This window comes from Pelodiscus sinensis, chromosome 26 (assembly GCF_052426305.1).
Source record: "Pelodiscus sinensis isolate ZL-2025 chromosome 26, ASM5242630v1, whole genome shotgun sequence".
Taxonomy (NCBI): domain Eukaryota; kingdom Metazoa; phylum Chordata; order Testudines; family Trionychidae; genus Pelodiscus; species Pelodiscus sinensis.
The window spans coordinates 6374148-6397939 of NC_143077.1; the positions used below are offsets into that span (position 1 = coordinate 6374148).

At 44.0% G+C, this 23792-nt stretch overlaps 1 protein-coding gene across 1 annotated transcript in view; it reads right to left on the bottom strand.

The window, feature by feature from the left end:
• CSMD2 (CUB and Sushi multiple domains 2) overlaps positions 1-23792 on the bottom strand; it is a 734622-nt gene that overhangs the window by 267443 nt on the left and 443387 nt on the right. Inside the window, exon 13 of the mRNA XM_014578911.4 lies at positions 60-242. Within this exon, the coding sequence (XP_014434397.4) occupies positions 60-242 (183 nt within the window). The remainder of the gene's footprint in view (positions 1-59; positions 243-23792) is intronic.

A 23792-nucleotide genomic window follows, 5' to 3' on the forward strand; every position in this document is an offset into this window, starting at 1 on the left:
ACTCTGTATTTGGCTCTGCACATTGCAAACATTTCAAAGCAGTCTCCTCACTGACTTACAAACACAGACTGGTTTCTGAGCAGACCACTGGCTGCTCTTTTGGCAGGTAATTGTTTTCTGTCCCTTCAACTCAAAAGCAGGCTGGCATTCAAACTTCAAAGTGTCTCCATGGCGAAATGTTGAGCCTTCTCTCTTGCCGTAGGCCGGTATCCCCGGATCGCCGCAACTCCCCTGGTCAATTTCTGAAAGAAAATAAAAACAGAAGTGGGGGAAAAAAAGGTTCTGACAGCTGGATGCTTGGTTCTAATGTTCCTATTATGCTCTTGCTGACATGCTATTTACAGTGTTCACCGATAAACACAATAGGTCTTCTACAGTTCACATGTGTTCATAAAGCCATACCCCTGGGTGGATCACTGGCATGGGGGATTGAACTGGGAGACTCCATGTCTTTATGCATGAGCCTCTATTGCTTGAATTAAAAGACCCACCTTTATTAGCTAACGCACCAGCCACCTCATGGTCCCCTAGCTACGTCCCACTACTATTACGGGGGGCAGCATGTTACGTGGCGAGGGTGAATGGTATCAGTATCAAGTCGGGATAATAACTAAAGCAAGCCATTATGTTACACATCAATATTTACAGGCACGGCAATGGTTTTCCTGGTTGATTGATCTGAATTGCGAATCCCATTCCATCCATCCTTGGAACGGATCTATTTCCGAATGCCTTTCTAGCCACAACAGGGAAAGAAAGAAGGATTGGTATACTGATTTTGCACGCCGCTGAATATTTAAGTGGACACACTGTTACTGTGTAATCTTTACAGTAGGGGTGGGGAACCTTTTGTTGGGTCGGGGGCTGCTGACCCACAGAAAAAATCAGTTGAGGGCTGCACCAAAGTGAAAAGCAACATCAACCACAACAGCAAAAAAAATCCTCTCACTGACATAGCTCCCAACTGAGATGCAGAAAGACATTCCGACGCTCAAGGGCCAAATCCAGGCAAGCCAGGGGCCGAATCTGGCCCCCTGGCCGTAGGTTCCTTCCCCACTGCTTTATAGGGAGGAGGGGAGGATCTGATTTGACAATGTGGCTGTTGAAATACAACAAACTATTCTTAAATCCATTTTAATAAAGGGAAAAAAAGGTTTATGGCTCTCGGTAAAGGAATTCTCTGTCTCCATCAACTCAAGTTCTCTCAGGAGTAAACTAACACATCACTACTATTCCTCAGAAATTAAAATCTGTTTAAGCCTGGAGACATTCATTTACTTCTCAAGGGTTATGCCACACTTCCACTGATAGGAAACATGGCTTAGGCAATGGGCGTTAGTTGCCTATACACCTCGGGGAGTCTCAAATATAGCAGAGCTTCAGAGTTAGGAACACCAGAGTTACAAACTGACCAGTCAACTACACACCTCATTTGAAATCAGGAGTATACAATCAGGCAGCAGGGAGGAAACAAGAAAGAAAGAAAGAAAGAAAGAAAGAAAGAAAGAAAGAAAGAAAGAAAGAAAGAAAGAAAGAAAGAAAGAAAGAAAGAAAGAAAGAAAGAAAGAAAGAAAGAAAGAAAGAGGAAGCTGTGTTAAATGCAAGCTACTAAAATCATAAAATGAAGGCAGCATTCTTCTTCTGCATAGTAAAGTTTTAAAGCTGTGTAAAGTCAATGTTGAGCTGTAAACTTTTTAAAAAACAACCAACCTGTATTGTTCAGACTTATAAACATGTCAAAGGGCACGTCTACACTTGCCCCCTACTTCGAAGTAGGGAGGCAAATGAAGCATACCGAAGTTGCAAATCAAGCGCGGGATTTAAATTTTAGGAGTAGCAGTTAATTTGAAGGGAGGGATTTAAATCAGACTACCGCGTCTACACGTGGCAAGTTACATCGGGTGATGGGCATTTTAAAATGGCGACCGGACGCGAATACGCTAATCAAGCGCAGGATATTTAAATCCCATGCTTGATTTGCAACTTCGGTATGCTTCATTTGCCTCCCTACTTCAAAGTAGGGGGCAAGTGTAGACGTACCCAAAGTTATGAGCAGGGTTATCATATTTGAACTTTCAAAAAAGAGGATATTGTATCAGTATCTACCAACTCCTGTCATATTAATGTATTATATAGTATATACTATATAACACATTGATATAGTATATAACACATTAATACAATGGGAGTTGGTAGATACTGATACGGATACACTCCCTCTCTGGGGTGTCCTCTTTTTTGTAAGTTCATATATGGTAACCCTAGTTATGAGCAACCTCCTGTGGTCTTCATAATTCTGATACCATATAGTAGCATCATGGGAACGCAGTGAGGTGCTGTGGTGAGGAAAGCAGAACGTGTGAGGGCCTTTATTGCTACCAGTTGGCTAACCCGGATACCAGATCCGCAGATCACTGGCTGAAACAGGACGAGCCTCCTTCGAGATGCAATTGGACTTTGTGCTTCTGCAGGGAACACATATGGCGGTGTGTCATAGGGGGAGCCGGCCCCTTTACGGCAATCGGAACTTAGCCTCACCATGGGACAGTGTCCCTCCCCGACTCCTGGTTCCTTGCTGAACTTCCAGTCTTACAATCAGGAAGATAAAACAGCCACAGGGGAGGCTAAGCCCAAGTCCTTTGGCGGGCTAGGTCACACTGTGGCACTCTGTACACACAACAGACACAAACCTCTGGCCCTGTGCTGGAACTAGAGACAGTGTCAGCTGTGTGAAGGACTGTGATACATGGAAGGGCATCAGTTCAATCAACAGACAGGACTGAGGCCATCAGCTCATTCCACAGAGCCCAACAAACAGAGGACAACGACTGACTGACCTTGCTTGCTTCACAACAGTGACTACGGGGTTGTAAAGCTCCTCAGCCCATTTACAGTTCCTAACTATAGTTTTCACTAAGTTTTCTGATTGTAGCTAATAAAAGGAGCAATGTCTCAGGTGACAGATGGAACAGCTCAACGAAATGGCAGTTCTGGAAAAATGAGAGTAAATCCTGCCTCCTGAAGCAATTAGTAGCACTTCTGGGAGAACAAGGATCTCAGGAGTATCAGCTGAGGTCACTTGATTAGGGTGCACTGTGAGAAATAAGAAGGCCAATACCTAAAGTTGCTGGTTTTTCCATTATTTATATTTACCAAGACAGCACAAAATAGAGTCTGGATTATATTATTGGTTACTCAGAAGTCCAGACAACACGATTCCCTTAAGGTACTCACCCTCCGGCTTCCACTCAGACACCCAAATCACAATAAATTCTAACAATTCCAAGGGATTGGACACATTACCTTCCAGGAGAATAAATATTTCAGATCTTACCCCAAATGCATGCTTACAGTCAATCCTAATTAACCAGACTAAAATCTATTAAAAAATAAACAAGACAGTGTACTGGTTAAAAGATCATTAGACACAAAATCATAGAACACTAGAACTGGAAGGGACCTTGAGAGGTCATCAAGTCCAGTCCCCTGCCCTCATGGCAGGACCAAGCACCAACTAGATCATTCTTGACAGGTGTTTGTCTAACCTTTTCTTAACTATCTCCAGTGATGGAGATTCCATAGTTCCCCAGGCAATTTATTTCAGTGTTTAACCACCCTGACAGTTAGGAAGTTTTCCCTAATGTCCAACCTAAACTTCTTTTGCTGCAGTTTAAGCCCATTGCTTCTTGTCCTATCCTCAGAGGCCAAGGAGAACAATTTTTCTCTCTCCTCCTTATAACAGCCTTTTAGATACTTGAAAACTGCTATCATGTCCCCTCTCAGCCTTTTCTTTTCCAAACTAAGCAAACCCAGTTCTTTCAGTCTTCCCTCATAGCCCATGTTTTCTAGACCTTTAGTCATTTTTGTTGCTCTTCTCTGGACCTTCTCCAATTTCTCCACATCTTCCCTGAAACATGGTGCCCAGAACTGGACATAATATTCCGAATGAGGCCTAATGAGTGCAGAGTAGGACGGAAGAACGACTTCTCGTGTCTTGCTTCTGATGTTTGCTTTTTTTTGCAATGTCACACTGTTGACACGTGTTTAGCTTGTGGTCCGCTATGATCCCAAAACCCTTTTGTCTGTACTCCTTCCCAGACAGTCACTTCTTGGTTTATATGTGTGAAACTATTTTTTTCTTTCCCAAGTGGAGTACTTTGCTTTTGTTCTTATTGAATTTCATCCTATTTACATCTCGCCATTTTTCCAGTTTATTCAGATCATTTTGAATTATAATCCTATCCTACAAAGCACTTGCAACTGCTTCCAGCTTGGTATCATCTGCAAACTTTCTAAGCATACTCTCTACGCCATTATCTAAATCGTTCAAGGGAACCATTCCCAACACTGATACCTGTGGAACCCCACTTGTTAAGCGCTTCCAGCATGACTGTGACCATTGATAACTACTCTCTGAGAATGGTTATCCAACCAAATATGCACCCACATTGTAGTAGCCCCATCTAGATTGTCTTTTCCTACTTTATCTGTAAGAAAGTCATGAGAGACTATGTCAAATGTGTAACTAAAGTCTAGGTATAACATGTTTACAGCTTTTCCCTTATTCATAAGGCTTGCTATCCTACCGCAGAAAACCATTAGGTTCGTTTAACATGATTTGTTCTTTTCAAATCCATTCAGACTTTTACTTATCACTTATTATCTTCCAGATGTTTGCAAATGGATTCCTTGATTATTTGTTCCATTACTTTTCCAGGTATCGAAGTTAAGCCGAATGTCTATAGTTTCCTGAGTTGTCTTTATTTCCCTTTTTATGGCATGAGTCTTACATACATATGGCATACATAACGGCATGAGTTCAATTCTTCAGGTTGAGATACCTCAAAGATTTGGTGATCTTGTACTTGCAAGAAGTTATTTTAGAATTTAATCCATGGTTATAGTCCAAAATCCAACATCATATCCAGGGGGTTTCCAGCTAATGACTGAAAAGTCCATCTTTATGGCTTAGGTTTTCCCTGTACGAAACCTCAAGCAGAGCTGAGATTTAAGTCAATGTCCCTAAAAGGGGGCACCAGGATATCCTGGGATCTCATTTCGTATGGCTTGCAGCTTTGCCCATGAGCATCCAAGCAGATATGAAACAAAAAAGGGTCCTCTCCAAAGGGACTTTATACATGTGCGGCAGCCTCTTGGCCTGAGAGAACACAATAGGCTTTTTGATGTGACCTTCTGTCTCCCAAACATCATGGCAATTAGCATAAGGTAACGTATCTATTAGGCAGTTTCTCACACTCTTTAAAGAGACATCTCAACATCGACATTCTTTAACCTAAGATTCATCTGAATGTTAATATTCCCTTTTGATCTCTGAATCTCAGTTAGGCTACATCTAGACTGCAAGCCTCTTTCGAAAGAGAGCGTCTAGACTACAAGCAGAGTTTTTGAAAGAGTACGTTCGAAAAAAGGTGTTATTCCTCGTAAAATGAGGTTTACTGTGATTGAAATAGCTGTTGCGTTCTTTCGATTTACTTTCGAAAGAACGCGGCTGCAGTCTAGATGCAGGTGAAGTATTTTAGAAAAAAAGACTACTTTTTTGGAAAAAACCCTGTAGTCTAGATACACCCCTACTGATAGACAGGAACTACCTGCTTACATGATTAGCATCAATAAGATATAAGTAACCACATATAACTAGTAGTATAGTTGATTTCTAACAATACATGTTTGCATTTTAAAGTTCTAGTCTAACCAGCTTTGGATGTTTTTATCTCCATAGAGCTCCCCACGTCACCCACTTTTTAAACAAGAAAACTTGAGCATGCTCTGGAACAAGAGGCTCCATTTCACATTTTGATCCACAACCACGTCCATATCCACAGCCTGCCGAGTAAAGATTTCAATTTCACTGATGTCTTTCAACTCTGATGTCTTTGTTTTCCTTACTTCATTACAGAACCACAGAATGTCGCAGTGTATCCGATAAGATCCATCTAGCTCAGCAGTGGCCAATGTCAAATGCCCCAGAGGGAAGGAACACAACACGTAATCCTCACGTGGTCCCTCTCCTGTCAAACGGAGGCTAGGGGCACCATTCCTACCCATCCTGGCTAATAGCCATTGATGGACTTACCCTCCATGAATCTATCGAGCTCTTTTTTGAACCCAGTGAAAGTCTCAGCCTTCACCATATCCTCTGGCAAGGAGTTCCACAGGTTGACTGTGCGCTGAGTGAAGAAAAACTTCCTTTTGTTTGTTTTAAACCTGCTGCCTATTAATTTCATTTGGTGACCCCTAGTTCTTATATTGTGGGAATAAGTAAATAACTAAATACAGATAAGGAATGAAACATGCTTAGTCTAACAGCATAGATTTTAAGATCTTGTAGTCTGACACAAGACACAGAAAATAATTAAGTGGCAGAGCTGGGATTCAAACACAAATATGAGTCCCGGGGTATGTCTAGACTACAGAGTTTTCTCAGAAAAACGTCCGTTTTTCCAACAAAACTTGAGTTACATCCACACTGCAAGTGCTTTCCTTCGACAGTAAATCAAAAGAACAGAGGGGGGTTTGCGCAATTGGTAGTCCTCATTCTACGAGGAAGAAGCCTTTTTGCAAAAGAGCATGTGGACGGGGAAGAAAAGGAAAGAGGAAAAAGCACAGGTGCCCTGATAGCCAATCTGTCCATAGCAATCACTGCTTACATGAGAGATAGCATCCAGGCAGTCTGGACACTATCTTTCGAAAAAGCGCAGTTTTTTCGATGTGCTTTTGCAGTGTGGACACTTTCTTGCGCAAGACATATTTTCAGAAGATCTCTTCCAAAGAAAGCTTTTTGCACAAGAAGCCTGTAGTCTAGACATAGCCCTAGTACCTTAGCATAAATCCATCCTGTCTTTTTGTATTTTTCCTTTTTAATGTTATGATAGAGGCAAAACTATCCCTCCACTCCACTGGCTACCAAATGTTTCAATAGTGACTGGAAAATAAAGAAGAGCAATCATGCACTCTTTTTACGTTCTCAAAGTACAAAAACAAGGGGGCATCTCATGAAATTAAAAGGCAATACTCTTAGAAAGAAAGGAAATAGATGTGTATTTGTGTAGTTATATGCGATACCTAATTAACCCATGGAACTCTCTGCAAAAAGACACGCATGTGAATAATAAGAACATCATCTGCATTATACCAGCTAGAAAAAGCCCTTTTACTTGTATCAACCTTCATTCTTCCTGAGTCAACCATCACAAATGTAGGCTTAGGAATAAATTATCCTGGGGAACAACACTACATGGATGCTTTACATCCATCTTGTATTGGCCACTGTCTGATTCAGGTCTGGATGGACTAGCAGTAATCGCTAAGTTTTTAAAACTTGCATTTAGCATATATTGTATGAGTTGGCCCTTCGGAGCAGGGATTGTCTCATTTCTATGCTTGTACAGCTCCCTGCACACTTACGATCCCGCTTGGGCATTACCATGATACGAACATTTAATCCTCATCACAATAAGGAAGGCTAGAAGTTGACCTGCATGAGCAGAGCCTTATCACAAGGACCCACCTCTGAAAAGTCCATTGCATGATACATAATTCTCCCTCATACCTACAAAATGCAAGTTTGGCTGCTAAATTTGTGTCAACGTTATCTCTCTGTATTACCGTATTCCATTTCAATATTGATTCCCCCAAGCAGTTTTAAAGCAGACAGATGACCCCTTCTCATGTGGAGATGTACAGGTAGCAAGAGATTCATTGTATTTTGATTTTGGAATAATCATGTATGTTATTTCCTGTTATCTGCTTTCATACATTTTCATTTCTAAAGAGTTCCTTCCCTCTCTGCTACTATTCGTGATGAGACATGATTCCTTTAAAGCCTTCTTCAGTGCTTCAGAACTATTAATCTGTGTTGCATTCATCTCATCGTCCTCTTTCTCTGGTTTTTATCCCCATCATCTGTGATCAGCCTCCCTGCCTTTTCTCCTAGTTTTCAATTTCTAACACCAAATTGGAAACTTCTTTTATGACATTTCCCTTACAGAGAAAACCACATTATCCAAGGTTTGTATTAATACATCTAATATTCTGATGTGGTCTGAATATCAACAAGTTTCTCTTATTGTTGTACTGACTCTAGGCAACTTTACATACCGATATATTTTCACCAGAAGCCACAATAGAGCATCTGGTTTATGTTATTGCATTTTATGTCCTGCACTAAAAAGTTACAGATGGGTAATAAGGTCCAAAATATGATTTAACATAATTTAATATGAATAGAAAAGTTTTCATGAAGTGTAGTTCTTTTCTGCTTTTCAGGGAAAATAGCGGGTCTGAATTTAAATATTGCCCGGCAGGCTATGCCAATGAGGAGGAACAGAGAGTGAAACAGACTAGATACAATAGTGAAATTGAAAAATGTATTGCCATTTTCCAAAGCAGAGCAAAGGGGGAGTCCAATCGTGTAAATTACAAAAGGAAATTCAACTTTTAAGACTCGTATCACAGTTTTAATAATCTACAGGAAGGGTGTTTCTTTAAAGCATATATGATTGTAACCAGACAAAAATGTGGCAATCCTTTTAACTTTCGTCTTCTATTATCAGTTTGCCATCTATACCTCTTTAAAAATCTAGAAACACTGCATTTTTGCTCAGCCTTTCCCTTTCTTAAAAACTCAATATATAAAATTATTAAATATTACTAATTAAAGCAGTCATTAATAAGATGCCTTTCATTCAACATTCTCCAAAGACTGCCAGTACTTGATGTCTGTAGGGATTACAAAAATTCTTGCCTTGTTTTATACTTTACGTTATTCTTTTACTTAGTAAAACAAACATTTCAAAAATTAACAGCTATATAATGGGTTTTCACCCCATTGATCTATTTTATGGAGACTTGTTTCATTTAAAGACCCTGCTACCAATTTCGTGGCTAATATTAGATCCAAATGCCACAGGCGCCATGTTCACATAGGTGTATGAAAAGAGATGAAGGCTAGACTAGAATAAATCAATCTACCCCGGGATATATCTGGCACAGTTTAACTCCTTCTCTGCCATGATACTGCATTGAGGTGGAGCTATTGGCACATTCCAAGGCACCAAAAACATGTCTGTGCACAAAGAGGGCTGCATGTCAAATACCTACATTAGACTGACATTTCTATGCTTCTTTATGAAGCTTGGAGTTTGGTATAACTTTAAAAACAATGCCCTCAGCATTGTCTAGCCTCCTCGTAAGAGATCCAACTTGGAATTCCTCGTAAACTCAGATTTGAAGAGGTAGCAGTGACTGAGACCAGGTCTACACTAGACCTGGAAGGTTGGGTTAAGTTACACAACACATTTTATGTAGCTGGAGTCAGTTTATCTTTAGTCATGTTTGGCAGCATTTCACAGAGGGAGGCCAACGGGAGCAAATGCGACTACCAGGAGTACCGGGGCCACTTTCAGCATTTGATTTAGTGGGTCTTAACTAGACCCGCTAAATTGAACACCAGAAGATCAATCCCCGGTACGGCAAGTGAAGATGTAGCCTCAGAGAGTGGGCCCAGGATACTCTGACAAGTTACAGCCTTAGCTAATATAGTGGCATCCATGCTTGGCTCATCCAAATTAGCCAGCTGTGAGGAGCCTATGGCCAAGCACTCAGGCAGAATGGAGAAAATCGGGGCTGACAAGTAGTGGGTTAAGGATGGCTGCATGGATTAGCTGATTGGAGTGCTTTGCAGACAGATCCGGTAAATGAGAGAAGCAATATGATCATTAGAGGCAGCTCCCTCTCCCCACAATGGTGTGCTGTGGAAAGCACTATTGTATTAGATTCACTTTGGTGCATTTCAACTGCAGAAGAGTCCACATTTCAGAAACATCTTTATGAGACAGAGATTAAAAACAAAAAATCATCCCTGGGGAGCGATGGATTACCTGCATCCAGACAGGGTGCTGACCTCCATTCTCTCTCCTCTTCTCCCCTTCCCAGATGTGGCTGACAAGCGAATGGATGCTTTAATGTACTGCATGCACACTGGCAATGCAATTCATAGATTCTAGGGCCTGAAGGGCTCTTTGTGATCTTCTAGTCTGATCCCCGGTTTGACACAGGCTAGAGAACTTTCCAAAATATGTCCCAGAACAGAGCTTTTGGGGGGGGAAAAAAACCCTCTGATCTCGATTTAAATATTGTCACTGATGGAGAATCTACCCCGATCTTTGGTAAATTGTTTCAATGGCGAATTAACCTCATTGTTAAAATGTAACACCTTATTTTCAGTCTGAACTTGTCTAGTGAAATTGTGTTACAACTTTCTCTGCTAGATTAAAGAAGCCAATAGCCAATATCTGTTCCCTATATCGGCACTTCATGAACCTTTTCTTTGTTAAGTAAATAGATGGATCTCCTGAAGTCTATCACTAGAAGGCATCATAAAGAGATAATTTTGCAACTGTATCCTCCAGGCATACTTGTCCTAATGGCCACAGCTGACAAAGTCATATGGAATTTACAATCATATACAAAAGTCTTGGCCAATTAACTCTAGTCTGTTTTATGATATTTAAATGTGGACCACCAACCAATGTATTGACTTATGTGCATATACACTGCAGGCCTCTCTGGATGGAGTAGAAGACCCTATGGCAGGGTGTCTGCCCCGCACTGGCCCTACGAAGGGTTAAATCCAGCCCTGGAAGAGGGCTAGGGTAGCGGAGGAAGCAGCTACGGCATACAGCAGCCAATAAGGGCCCATCTGCGGGCTGTGTAAATAGAAGCTCCTAGAGAGAAGAGAGCAGGAGGGACCTGGCTGGCAAGAAAGCTACAGAGGCTTCCCATAATAGAGCAGGTCTGGGGAAAGGCAGCCAGAGCTGGGGAGCTTGGGCCTGACCCCACTCCCAGGTTGTAGGGCCTAAGACAAGGCCTGAGGATACTTGGGCAGTAGGGAAGCAGCCAGGGTAGGCAAAGGCAGCAAGTCCGCACCCCCTTGCCAATCATGAGTGGTCATGGGTCCCTGAGGCAAGGTGGGTGTAGGGGCCTGGGGTTCCCTTGGAGGAGAGGACCCCAGAGTGTGGGGGCCCAGTGATACGGTACAACAATGCGGAAAAGGCACCATTGGCCTGGAAGGACAGAGGGCCTGAACCAACAGAAGACAAGGTCACAGGGGGCGAGACACTGGCCAACAGGGGGCGCTCCGAGACTGAAAAGCTAATTCCCAATGAGACCAGTAGGAGGCGCCATGGCAGTGAGGCACAGCCCTGTTACAGGCCCGCTCTAAAGTGTGATATCAAGATACCTTCTAGTACCTAGATTAGCTGTGGAGGAGGAGAGCTGTTAACACTTCACCAGCTAGAAGCAGAAGCCTTCTTTAGCACAGGTGGTAAAAAGCCTATGTCGGGACTCCCAAGTTTTACCCTTGCTTTTAACCAGGAGTTTGTATCCATGGAATTGTTACAATAGGCCTGAATCCACCTGTGATAGGGTGGACAAGGCCCTGAGCCCACAAAGAGCCATAGAGCAGTCCTCCAGGCCGGCTAGAGGAGCTGGGAAGAAACCAGCCAATCAGGGGCCTGGAAAAATTACATAAGAAGCTGCAGCACCAGAATCAGGGCAGACAAAGACCAGACTAGAGGGAGAGAGGACCACGGGAACTGACTGGCCTGAGTAAGCAACTCTACAGAGGATACTGGGATGGGCCCCTGTTAGCGGTGTACTCCGGAAGAGATTTGAGATACACAGAAGTGTGACTCAGCCAGAGGGCTGAGTAGCTAAAAAGGCTTTGCAAAGTGAGGGTGGTGCAGGCAGACACACTCGGCCAAATGGGGGTGCTCACGAGAGGCGTGTGTCACCTTGTTACACCGCCAGCCAAAGCGCCAAGCCTGAACTGTATGCAGAAGTCCAATAGAATGGAAGGAAAAGGTTTACTTTTCCCATAGGTTTTTGGAAGCATCTTACATTGGGAATTCCTTCCCTGCTTAGTAAAGTTGCTGAAAAGCCCTAGAATGGAGCAAATGCTCTCAGATTCTGTGCTCCTCAGAGAAAGTACTACAAAACGAAGGTGTCTACAGACGTGCTATTGGTTTCCACCATTTCTCAGTTTTGTAGGACTTCCCCACATGGGCCCACACTTAGCATTGAAAATCAACAATCCCTACAAAGCTGCCAGTGGAATAGCCCCTTGCTGATGTCTCCTCATGCACACAATCAGAATATGTTTCCATTTAGCGACTGCACTGCCTGGCGCACTGCAATTGTTAATAGAGGTCAAGAGCAGGCTGTTCGAAGTGACAGAAGACAAAAGTGGAGAGTGGGAGGGATTTCATTAGCCATACACTCCCCTTGAATGTTCTGCAAACATCCATTAGGCAGGTCAGGGAGCTCATAAACCACTGTCTGCAAATAGCTGATAGAAAACATCGAGCGCTCAGAAAGCAAAGCGGGCGGACCTGTTTCCTTTGAAAAACCAGCAATGTAAAATGTTTGATACGGGGTAGAACCTATTCATAGTTTAGCGGGAAAGAATGTGAAAGAAAGAAATAACCCACCCAGCAGCGGAGAACAGAACTAATGGCTACAAACGGTGTATGTGCTACTTATACAAGGCCGGGATACCTGTTTTGTATTGAGTCTTCTGGAACTGCTGCTTCAAATACAAATCTATTATAGCTGCTTATCAGTCATTGGGGTTGAATGGTTCAGCTCTTTGGAGGCTCTGGATATTTATATCTTTATATACATACACACACACACAATACTCGCACACAATGTATACACCCACACACTCAGACACACACACATATATATGCCAGATACTATATAAAAACACCTACCTGCTCTCAGAAGCATGTATATACATGCACGTACAGATATGCAGCAAGAGAGACAGAATGTGATAACACAGGGTTTTAATGGCATGAATTTGGAGAGCCTTGTGGCTCCGCAGTGGAAACGCTGCCCTCCCGAGCTGCAGCGCTGTGCTTTTCACCACAAGACCATCCCTACAGGTTCTACCCCCGTACTCTGAAAAGATGGGTACCTCCTACCAATGCTTATGTAACACTGTAACGGGTCCACCCGCTGGTGAGCGCCCTACTGCAGTCAAGTGGCCCTGTGCAAGGCCCCTGCCTGGTGGTCCTGTCACCTTCAAAGTCCTGAATCCAGGGCCTGACTAGTCCTGTCCACAGTGCTAGTTAGTCTCTAGTGCGCTTGTGGTCAGTCTTTTGCCACTTGGTCTGGCTCTTACCCAGACCTAGGTTCAGCTCACTGGGAGCTGGCCGAAGTGCTGATCTCCCTGTCAGGGTATAGACCTGGCTGGGTCAGGCTCCTGAAAGGAATTGCCAGGCCCTAGCCTCCCAGCCTCTTTTATATCCCTCTGCTGGGTCCTGATTGGCTGCCACAGAGACAGCCACTCTATAGTGCCTGGATGACCTCTTCTCCGCTCCTCTTGTTGGGATGGGGTGCGGCAAGGCCGCTGGCCTCCTGCAGGGGATGTCGGGGCCTAGTCCAGCCCACCACAAACAGTGACAGGTGGAACCAAAACTGGGACCTCTAGAGCTCAGTGCATGATTCTCTATGACAGGAGCTACACGCCAGCTGGTTCTCAGTGAAGGCTGTAGAGCAGACTCATTGATCTCTGTAAAGCCACTAGGTGGGACAGTGCACCACACCCAGAAGATGTGCAAGTTAAGTACTTCCCTAAAAGCCAGCTGGCTCTCAGCTAAGGCTCATTATTCTCTCTGTAAGTGGTCTTGGTGGCTCTACATGGGAGAGTCCATCACACTCAGCTGATGTGCCAGTTACACCTATATTTACTGATCCCCCCCATTCATAACCCTTCTATGGAATCCTTTCGACCCGCATCTCAACCATCCTAATATACAATGAACACGATATCATTGGTGTTCATTAAATCTTATTAGCAGCAGCCCTGGGATCAGCACCGTCCATCAAGCCATGCCAGAAAGCAATTTACAAAGATTCAGGGCCAGAGCCAACAGAAGAACATGCTCAAGTTGAGGCATAAGCGTAGCCAGCAAAGGACACAAAAGCAAACACTTTGCTGCCTCGGGACCTAAGCTATGAAGCTGCAGAGCACTTGGGCCTGATTTGCCTCCTTGGCAGACCCTGTTTACTCTCACAGGTTTATCCTCTGCGAGGAGACACAGGCCTTGGAAATCCGACTGAAACCCCTTCCCCCCATTTTAAAATCTCAGCGGGGGTTAATTCATTCTGATTCTTTCTCTGGGTGGGTGTGCTGAAGCCACTTGCCCTGTTCTTTGGGGTTGTGCTGGGCGGGGTCTTAACACTCAGAGCTGTGCTGTGAAATTGACACCTGGCTGCAGGGCATGTTCCAGTGAATAACCCTGCCATCCCTTTAAAACAGCCATCTGGCACAGGAGAGGTGACACCGCACAAGCCCCACAAGGTGAAACTCTGACCCCACTGAATGGGTGTCAGAACTTGTAGGGATGGTGTTTTGTCAATGGGTGTTTTGCCAATGATGTCAATAGGGCCAGATTTTCCCCCTTGGGTGTTTTTATAATCATCTCCCATGTTTTCAGCTCTGGCATGGGAGGCACAGGCAGCTGAGACAGAAGTGTAGGGCAAGTCCACCTCCCACAGAAGTCAATGGAATGCAGAGGCTCATTGCTTTTGTAAAATCAGGCTGTGATTCGACGGGGAGGTGGGTACTCGGAATGAAAGAGAGCAAAGAGAGACGTGCAGCCGTACAAAGAAAGAAAGGACTCGCTCTCTCTCTGAGCCACTGAATGGAAAGAAAGAAGCTCACAGAGGCACTTCCCAACAAGCTGGTTTTCTGAAAGTTCCTCTCTCATTCCTATTTGCTTGGACAGAAACTCTTCCCTTCTGCATTACAGTATGAAGCCCACAAGTACAAAGAGCTCTATGGGGAGAGGGGGGGTGGCAGATTTAAGAAGGTCCTTTCCCTTCTACTAGGCGTGTTCCTCTCTGTGAGCATTGTGCAAAGAAACCAAGATGCTTCAAGCCTAGCGCTGGTTGGAAAATGGATCTGTTGCCTGCAGGGTAAGTAACTTGTAGGAGTGTTGTGACTAATTACGACTTAGAGTCATCAAAACGCATGTCATACTTTTCATCTCCATCCTTTTGAAAAATTAGATCGTTCATAAATAATATGAACGGGAGAATGCAGTGTAAAAGACTGAACAAAACAGAATGTCAAACTCAAAAGGAAGCATTTCAAGACTTTTCTGAAAACGTCACTGAAATCGACATATTATTGTGAAACATTTCGAACGGGATGAAACTGCATTTCCTAACAAAAAGTTCTTCCACTTAAATGTTTTCAGCCGGCTCCCCCTAGCTCCCAGGTAGTTTGGTGCTGGGTGGTATTGGTGAATTTGCATATTGGCATATAATGAAGGCAGCCTCGATTTTCAAAACTATCGATCACCGGGGGTGTTTCAGTGTCCAGAGGTTCCATCTGAGACATGGAAAAGACACTTGATTTTCTGAGTAGAGTGGTCAGCGTACATCCCCCTTACAGAGGCACCCAAAATTTAGGGCATTGTTTTCTTAGAGCCCAATCTCACACCCCCATGGGAGCCTTTTCCTTAACTTCAGTGGAAAGTGGGAATCAGACCATTAAAAGTGTGCTTAAGCATGATGCAAAATAGTCAATTGGCTCATCTGTACAACCTTGTATACAGTGGTGCAATTGCACAAGTAGTTCATACTGGAGGAAGCTACGCTCTGGAGAGAACTGCAGCATGATTCAGGATTCACAAGCTGCTAGAAACCTATTTCCTTTTGTTGGTTCACAGAGTGGGGGGGAAGTGGCAAAGGAAACAAAGCTCAGAAAGAAATTCACCCTGCTCCTTGGGCTTAAATCTCCCTTCGTGCCCACCATCTAAGGGCATGTCTACACAGCACGCTTATTTCGAAATAAGCTATTCTGGAATAGTTCTTCCAAAAGAGCTTATTTCGAAATAACAGGTCTACGCTGCAGGGAAGCCTCAAAATGAGTCCGAGACAGGCTTCCCTAATGTAGATGCGCTATCTCAATTTAGAGCCCCAGGAGGAAAAACTTAGCCATTCTATTTCAAAATAGCAGCAATGGAGTGTCTACAAACATGCCTTATTTCGGAATAGCTATTTCAAAATAGGCGTTATTCCTCATAGAAGGAGGTTTACAGATTCTGGACGAAGCCGTCCGTTATTTCAAAATTATTTTGAAAGAACGGAATAGCTGTGTAGAGGCTCGCTTTGTTATTTCAAAACAATGTTAGTTATCTAGAAATAACGGTGCAGCGTAGCTGCACCCTAGGCTGGAGCTCCAGGCAGAAATAAAAGAATCCAGCAGGCTATCACTCATTAAAATCCCGCATGGCATAATGTCAGATTACTCCAGCTAAGTTTGATGGGCCTCTTTAAAGGCAAATCAGAGACAGCTGACTCCAAATGGATCTCAGGTCAGTGCACTGTAAGCTAAAAGCCTGAACGTATGTTGATTCAGCAGACACCAAAGCTTGGTCCATCATGGTGGAAATGGGGAGGGGAAGAAGTACACAGAAGCTGGCTCGAGAGACTTTGATGCCCAGGATACTGGGGGCTTTCCATAAAGCAGGACCAACTAAAAAGCAAATACAAGCAGTCCCCAGGTTACATGGATCCGACTTACATCGGATCCCTACTTACAAACGGGGTGAGGCAACCCCGCACTAGCTGCTTCCCCCCAGCAGACCAGGGAGACGCGAAGCTAGCGCCCCCCCAGCAGACCAGGGAGACGCGGAGCGGCTTTTCTCAGCAGACACCTCAGCTTGAGAATAAAGGACTGAGGGAAGTGAGGTGTGGGAGAATAAAACTGAGCTCTGGAGAAATGTTTGGCTAGAGTTTCCCCTACAATATGTACCAGTTCTGACTTGCATACAAATTCAACTTAAGAACAAACCTATAATCCCTATCTTGTACGTAACCCGGGGACTGCCTGTATGCACATATAATTGATGGAGAGCATTCAGGAAAAGGAACAAACAATAGGATGCATGGCTTCCCATAGGAGCTGGTGTGTACTAGCAGCTCTGGCATGGATTCCAAGGGACAAGTGGTCAAGAAGATGGACTGGGTTTCTTTAGCAGTGCATTGGAACAGTTCCTTGCATCACAAAGAGATCTGAGACGTGAAACAGATCAATGGATGTCTGTCTCTGTACAGCAAACACTTGTTAACAGCAGCCACTAAAGTGACTGTTCTAATCCTCTGAATCTAGGAGAAATGCAAAATGCATCGGTGTGATTTGTACAGAAGAACCATCGGACGGGAAGGAAAAAATGTATCGTCTCTTGGGACAGGTGGCAATTAGCACTGTATATATACATATGGATAGCTATCTCAGCTGTTTCTCTAACCCCCGTAACTGTTGTATTGGAGCACCTCACAATCTTTAATGTATTCATCCTCATAAGACTTCTGTGAGGCAGTGCAGTGCTATTGCCCCATTTCACAGATGGGAAGCAGAGGCACGGAGGGACTAGATAACTTAACCAAGATCACACAAGAAGTCAGTGGCAAGGCAGGGCACTGAAGCTAGAACTTGCAAATCCTAGTGCCTTACCTGATGGACTGTCCTGCTTCCCCAAAGTCCCATGTCCAGGTTATGAGCTAGATTTTCAGGTGCACTCAGCTCGAATTCAGGAATAAAGGGCTAATTTTTTAATTAAAACATTGAGCATTCAGCAGTTCCCACTGGGACACTATTATATTATTGGTGAGAATCCCCATTGCCCGGAGCCTTGTGCACTCCTTTGCATCTGTGCAAAATGTATGTAAATGCCCCTAAAATGGAGCGGTAGTGTTTTGTACTAATTTTACATGGGTACAACAGACAGGACAAAGTGCAAGACAATGGGCAATCAGGCTTTACTTTAATCATATTATCTAAATGCACTTTCCCAAACGTATATTACATATACACAAATGAACTGTCTTGCAGCACCTTTCATCTGAAGAAGTGGGCTATGCCCAGGAAAGTTCATAATCCTATCTGCATGTTTTGTACATCTCCAAGGGTACGTCTAGACTACAGGCTTTTGTTGACAGAGGCTTTGTTGACAGATACTGTCGACAAAGCTTCCGTTGACAAAGAGTGTCTAGACGACATCCAGTTCTGTCGACAAAGCAAGCCGCTTTGTCGACATGAGAGTGTAGACACAAAGCACAGTGTAGATGCAATGACGCCTTCTGTCGACAAAACTCTGTCGACAAAAGGTGTTATTCCTCGTAGAATGAGGTTTACCGACGTCGACAAAACTTCCAAGTTCTGTCAACATTATGTTGACAGAACTGGCAGTAGTGTAGATGCAGGTATAGTGTGGTCGACAAAAGGTCAACAAAACCCTGTAGTCTAGACACACCCTAAGGTGTTGCAAGACTGTTGCTATTGTTCAAGGCTTGGGGACTCCTCCACACCCCGTGACACCAGGTACAGAGGGAATCTTGAGTCTTACATTCGGCAGAGTGCCTCCATTTCTTAGCTCCATGGAGCTCCAGCTGACGGCTCAGATTAATGTTCAGAAGGGCTCTTCAGAGCCAAAAGACTAAGTCTGCCCTTAAATGACAATAACATGGAATTCGTCTTTCATCTGCCAAACTCCTCCACCTCCTGCCTGCTGTTAGTTGGGGAAAGAAGCCTCTGTCAGCCTCGGATTTGAAACCTAGCCTACACCCAGTCCAGATTCAGATGCAAACACCACCTTCTCAGGGGTCTGAGACTTGTGCATCATCACCAGGACTACGTCTACACTGCGGCTTTTGCCGCGAGAGCCAATGCATATCACCACACTTCATTTGCATAATTTATTCGGAGCTGATTTTGTACAAGGAGCGTGGACGTTTTCTTTTTGCGCAAAACCCCCTTTTTCTGCAGGATCGGTATACCTCCTTTTTTGGGACATTAGGATCTTGTGGAAAAAGGGTTTTTTTGCAGAAAAAGAAAACGTCCACACTGCATGTTTTTGCGCAAAAACCCCTTCCTCAAAAAGGCGCAGAATAAATTATGCAAATGAAGCGCTAGAATATGCTAATCCTCGCTTCATTTGCATAGGCGCTCGCAGCAAAAGCCGCAGTGTAGACGCAGCCCAGGAATAAACCTACAGTGGGTCTCTACTGTCCACGAAATACAGTGAATTCCAACTCACTCCCCTGCAGCTCTATTAGGCAAACCAAAGACTTTGTCTTTGTAGCAATATAAGGAGCTACACATTGAAAGACTCTCTCAGAACCTGTTTTTCAATAGGAAAACAAAACACATTGACACCAATAGCCCTTGGATGAGGCCCACAGGACACTGAGTAAGAAAATCACTTATTTGCTAACAGCCGTTTTCTGGACTTTACCAATACTTCAATTAACTCCTCTAGCCTCCGTTCTCCACTCCATCATTTCTGATGGACAGAAAGCACCCTGCGCTAACCCGGTGTGGGCTCTTCATCCCTGTGAGGAGCTAACCAGACAGAGCTGCATGGATCGGTCTTTTAGCTCAGGCAGGAGAGACCCAGGGGCTTGGATTCAGAAGTTTCTGATTCAATTCACGTGCACGATCCAGCCGGGGCATTGTTACAAGCACAGTACTGAGACACAGGGGATTATAACCATAGGTCTGGGGCATGGAGGATGGGTAAAAATTGGATCAACTCAGAATTCTTGCCAATGCAGCACCTGGTAAGGACATGAAAATTCTTTTACTCATTTGTTATGCAGCAATGTAAAGAAAGGCCCAGTGAAATAGGCACTAGGCAAGAAGTCAAGAAATCTAGCCTCTATTCCCAGCCCCACCCCTGGTCTGCTTGGTGACGTTAGACAAGTCACTTCACCTCCCTTTCCCCTCTACTCTTGATCTATTCTGTGAGCTCTGCCAGGCAAGGATGGTCTCTGGTGTGTACAGGTTGGACCTTTCTAGTCTGACACCCTCCGGACTGACGGATGCCAAATCAGAGCATTTGCCAAACCATGAGAGGTCCATATTGTAATGAGTGGGTTTCTTTTTATTTTTATTTTGCTGCAAAATAAAAGCCTGCACCTAGCCAAGGCTTATTGGCTCTCTTCATAACATAACGTTAGGGCTGTTACACAATTTTATTGCATTGCCGCAAGGAAATAAGTAGATAAAGCATAAAAACTATGCCTACGCTTAGCGGTATTACCAGCCCATCCACTGCTTGCTGGGCTCCTGGAAGACATTTTAGGGTAAATTAGCGCTGAATCACAGCCCAGAACACCTTAGCATTCTTAGGTGGACCTCATTACCCAGGACGAGGGCCATATTTCACCTCCCCTATAGTCATTTTTAGTGGGGTGAATTTCTGCATCAAAATCTAACTAGGTAAATAATTGACTTAAATAAGCATGCCTGGAAGGATATAAGCTGTTTTTTCTCCAGAGAAGCAAAAAGTCTAGAAACCTAATCAGTGTTTCTCAACCATTTTTTTAAAGTAACCCTTTTAAAAAATATATATATATATATATATATATATATATATATATATATAAAGTACCCCCAGTATCTACAGTTTTCAGACACAAAATTTTTTTTCTTCCATTGCAACACACTTGTTTAAACAACTGAATTGTAGCCAGGCGGGCGATGAAATTTTTGGGTGTAAAAAGTACAATCATGATAAAACACTGTAAAACTTAAAATAAAAATTCAGTTTTCTCCAAATTTCAGTTGTGTTCACGTACCCCCCCCCCCCCCCGACTTCTCTCAAGTACCTCTAAGAGTACTTGTGTCACTGGTTGAGAAACACTGGACTAAATGACTATCTGTAAACAGCCTCCTTTGTCCTTTAAGTCTTAGGAGAGGTTGGTCGTAGGAAGTCACATGACCACCCCAATGGGTAGGGGCTGAGCAAGGAAGTGTCCAAGTAAGGGTGGAAGGTGGAAACAGAATTCCCACCCAAAGTGCATTCTATAGAACAACAGGAAGTTAGCAGGTTCTTTGTCTTTGACAGAGATGGTACACCCCAGGGGATGAACCAAAGACCTCAGAGAGAAGGATTTTTCCGTGGCTTGGAGGCTTAGCTGAAATAAAAACAGTTTTAGGGTAAGTTTGTGCTGAGGTTAGAGTTTCAGAATTAGCGATGCAGTTTTTTGTTATTAAGTTTGTAATCTACTTTTCTCTGACTGTTCTCACTTACAACCACTTAAATCCTACTGCTTGTATTTAAGGAAATCACTGTTGTTTTCTATCAAGCCCAGAGTAAATAACTGATCCCTGGGGGAGCAATCAGTAGCTGCGTCTAGAGTGGCATGTTTTTGAGGAAATACTTTTAACGGAAAAGTTTTTCCGTTAAAAGTATTTCCGCAGAAGAGCATCTAGATTGGCAAGTGCCTTTGCGCAAAAGATTTGCTTTGGCGCAAAAGCATCTATGCCCAGGATAGACGCGGTTTTGTGCAAGAACGCTCCAGCGGCCATTTTCGCCATCGGGGCTTTCTTACGAAAAAAATTCCCGTCCCTGCCTACACTGGCCCTCTTGTGCAAGAACACTTGTGCAAGAGGGCTTTTTCCCAAGTGGGAGCATTAGATCGTACATTAGATCGTCAGTGCTCTTGCGTAAATTCAAGCGGCCAGTGTAGACAGGCGGCAAGTTTTTGTCAGTCTAGACGGACCCAGTGTGTATATTCCCCCTTTCATTGTTAAAGTGGGCTTACTAAATAACTCATTTGGGGTTTTGATCTCATTTGGGGAGTGATGTCTTGGGAACCTGGGCCCCATACTGCATCTTCCTTGGACCTAAAAAGTTTCAGTGTCTGTATTGCTCCTTGGATGGTGGGGGTGATCTCAGCTCTGTTCCTTGGCAGGGGGGGTTCCGGGGATGTGACCCAGCAAGACAGAGTGGTGAGCAGCCCCAGAGAGCAAGGCGGCGAATGTCAGTGGCTTTGTCAGCATTCCCGGAAGAGCGCCGCCCATGGGTCTTCTGTGACCGCACCCATCACAGCATGTTACTCCTGCTACTTAGAGTAAGATCAGCACAGGCAGTTGAACACTACCAAAGTGCTCTATGCTTGCATTACACTTAAAAGATACACTAAACCCAAGATGAATGCTAAGATCTATAGCTATTTAAACATACTACATAAGCAATACTCCAATTCGGCAACGTCTTCGTCTTGACTGTATACGGATCCATTAACTGTGATTTCTTTCTTGCAATTAGGGAACCCAGTGGCTGTAAAACTGAGGATGACACTCGTTAATAAGTTGGGTGTCATTTCATTTGTATTTGCCATGTACAAATTGCCTCCTCACGAAACGTTTTTCACCTTGTCATTTGGCCCAAAGGGTTTGCAAAATGAAATGGGTTTTATGATACTGGCTGATCGGGGGAAAGCCAAGTGAAGGGACGGTTCCAGCGCAGGCTTTGGGGACACCACAGAGAGGTGCCTTCTGCAGCTCATGATCTGGTGCTTTTCAGCAAGACCGAACACAAACAGGTACCCTAGAACTAGGCAAAGAGCTTAGGAGAAGGACACAGCACACTAGTCAGCGAGGAAACAACAAGAAGTCCTATGGCACCTTATAGACTAACGGATTTATTGGAGCATCAGCTTTTGTGGGCAAAGACCCACTTTGTCACATGCCTCTGACGAAGTGGGTCTTTGCCCACAAAATCTGATGCTCCAATAAATCTGTTAGTCTATAAGGTGCCACAAGACTTCTCGTTGTTTATGTAGATTCAGACTAACATGGCTATCCCTCTGATACTAGTCAGCGAGTGGTTTTCAGGGACAGGGGCCACTCCTAGAAAGACTCTCTCCTTTTAGACTCATGCGGGTTTCAGCTACAATGCACAGACCGTGAGTCTGCCTATGGGGTAAGGAACTCATCTAATTCCAACTCCACTCATCTGCCTAACACATGGGGCATCACCATGGCCGCGTCCAGACTCAAGCCGCGTTCTTTCGAAATTATTTCGAAAGAACGCGGCTTTTCTTTCGATGGCGGTAAACCTCGTTTCACGAGGAAGAACGCCTTCCTTCGAAAGTTCCTCTTTTGAAAGAAGGCGTTCTTCAATGTAAAGAAGCCGTCTTCGAAAGAGAGCATCCAGACTCGCTGGGTGCTCTCTTTCGAAAAAGCGGATTTCTCTTTCGAAAGATCCGCCTGCAGTCTAGACGCGATCTTTCGAAAGAGGCTCTTTCGAAAGATGCTTTCGAAAGAGCCTCTTTCGAAAGAAGCCTGCAGTCTAGACATAGCCCATGTGAATGCCTCAAACAGATTCCTTTGGGCTACTATCCTACAGGACCTATTAGTAGGTAACTTTGCTGCAATGAACAGTCTATTTGTCTGTATAGATTCTGGTGTTAGTACTCTTCCTCTCTAATTGCTAACTAATGGTCCTTATCTGCTTCTTTTAACTATCTAGTTTTTAGGTGCTTATAGACTATCAGTTTTGCCCGTTACATACCAGCTTGGTTTTCTCTTTGATATTTATATATCCACTGCCTCCTTTTGTCTCCCTCCTCCCCCGCCCTTCTCCCCTATTTATTTTGGTTCTGGACATACAACACTCCAGTCATCTGAAGAAGTGGGCTGTGCCCACAAAAGCTCATGATACCATCTGTTAGTCTTTAAAGTGCTACCAGACTATTTGCTATTTTTAAAGTTTATCCTGTACAGACTAACTCGGCTACCCCTCTGAGTCTATTCTAAGAGAGGTGCAGCTGTAGCCAACATGCACCTTTTACTCCTGAAGGTTGGGGCATGAGGCTCTGGATATTTTTAGGGTCACAGCAGCCTAGGGCTTCCTGGCTTGCACTGCCCAGGGATCTGTTGGACAAGCAGCCTCATCTGAGCG